The 1,478-nt window shown below is 42.8% G+C and overlaps 1 protein-coding gene across 1 annotated transcript; it reads left to right on the top strand.

Moving 5' to 3' along the window:
* Window positions 1–273: 273 nt before the first annotated feature.
* Window positions 274–1,215, top strand: LOC139892939 (uncharacterized). Its single transcript, XM_071876071.1, has 2 exons — window positions 274–812; window positions 870–1,215. Exons 1-2 carry the CDS (start codon window positions 274–276, stop codon window positions 1,213–1,215), a joined length of 885 nt encoding a protein of 294 aa, XP_071732172.1.
* Window positions 1,216–1,478: the final 263 nt, after the last annotated feature.

The following is a 1,478-nucleotide window of genomic DNA, read 5'->3' as shown; positions in this document are numbered from 1 at the left end:
TTACAAATTTGTAACGTTCGTGAATCGCCGGTCAACTTGGGTGATAAATTGTCTATATGAAACTTATTTCATTTAATCAAGTCTTAACAAGTTTAATTGCTTAACACGTTGGAAACATTTAGTCATGTAAATATCAATCTCAATTAATATATATAAACATGGAAAAGTTCGGGTCACTACAATTTGTTACTCCGCAAAGGGGATCTTAGGTCATGTGGGGACTGTAAGGCCCTGACGGACTTAACGTGCTCCTCCCAGCACAGATTGTTGGTCATGGATTTGGTTCTCCGGAGACAGGTCACTAAGAGCGTAAGGCCCGTCCAACCTAAAATCCTATGGAAGAAGTTGAACGGAGAGAAGGCAGAGACTTTTAAAACTTTGGTTGTTGAAAGAGGCGAGGCAGAAGTGGAAATGTCATCTCATAATAAGGCGGACCAGATGTGGACTTTTCTAGCGTCCACCATTAGAGAGGCAGCCAAGGAAGCCTTAGGTGTGGCAGTAGGAACATCGAGAGGACATAGGTCGGATAGAGAATCATGGTGGCTTAGTGACGAGGTTCAAAGCAAAGTCGCGCTTAAGCAACTAAGATTTAGAGAGCTCATCACTTGTCGGGAGGGGACTCCGGCGGGTAGAACTAGGGTTGAAGAGAGATACAAAGAAGCCAAAAGAGAAGCTAAGAAGGCTGTAACCCGTGCAAAAGATAAGGCATATGAAGATTTATATAGGAAACTAGACTCTAAAGAAGGAGCAAATGATATCTATAGGATAGCTAAAGCTAGGGAGCGAAGGCGCAGGGACCTAGATAACATCAAGTGTATCAAAAATGAGGCTGGTTAAACCTTAGTAAAGGAAGATGAAATTCAAAAAAGATGGGAAGAGTATTTCTCATCCCTTTTCTCTGGAGGAAGACCTGAATGTCTCGAAGATCCGCAAGATTCTGATATAGAACAATCTCAGAACAACATTGATTATGGGAGGATCAACCAAGAGGAAGTAAGATCGGCACTACGAAAGATGGGGAGAAATAAAGCTGCGGGACCGAACCAGATCCCCGTTGAGGCGTGGCGGTGCCTCGGTGACGATGGTATTAGGTGGTTGACTTGCCTTTTCAACAAGACGTATCAAAGCTCTAAAATGTCCATGGAATGGAGAGTGAGTGAGATTATTCCCATCTATAAGAACAAGGGGAATGCTCAAACCTGCGGTAACTATTGAGGCATAAAATTACTTAGTCATACTATGAAGCTTTGGGAGAGAGTGATCGAGACTAGACTTCGACGCGTAACAAATGTTTCGGAAAACCAATTTGGTTTCATGCCAGGGCGCTCTTCGATAGAGGCTATCCATATTATTAGGAACCTTATGGAGAAGTATAGAGAAAAGCAAAAGAACCTTGAGATGGCTTTCATAGACCTGGAAAAGGCCTACGATTGTGTTCCACGAAACCTGATTTGGAAGACCCTTAGAGATAGAAGTAT

The sequence above is a fragment of the Rutidosis leptorrhynchoides genome, chromosome 1 (assembly GCF_046630445.1).
Source record: "Rutidosis leptorrhynchoides isolate AG116_Rl617_1_P2 chromosome 1, CSIRO_AGI_Rlap_v1, whole genome shotgun sequence".
Taxonomy (NCBI): Eukaryota; Viridiplantae; Streptophyta; class Magnoliopsida; order Asterales; family Asteraceae; genus Rutidosis; species Rutidosis leptorrhynchoides.
This window is presented reverse-complemented; position numbering and strand designations above follow the sequence as displayed.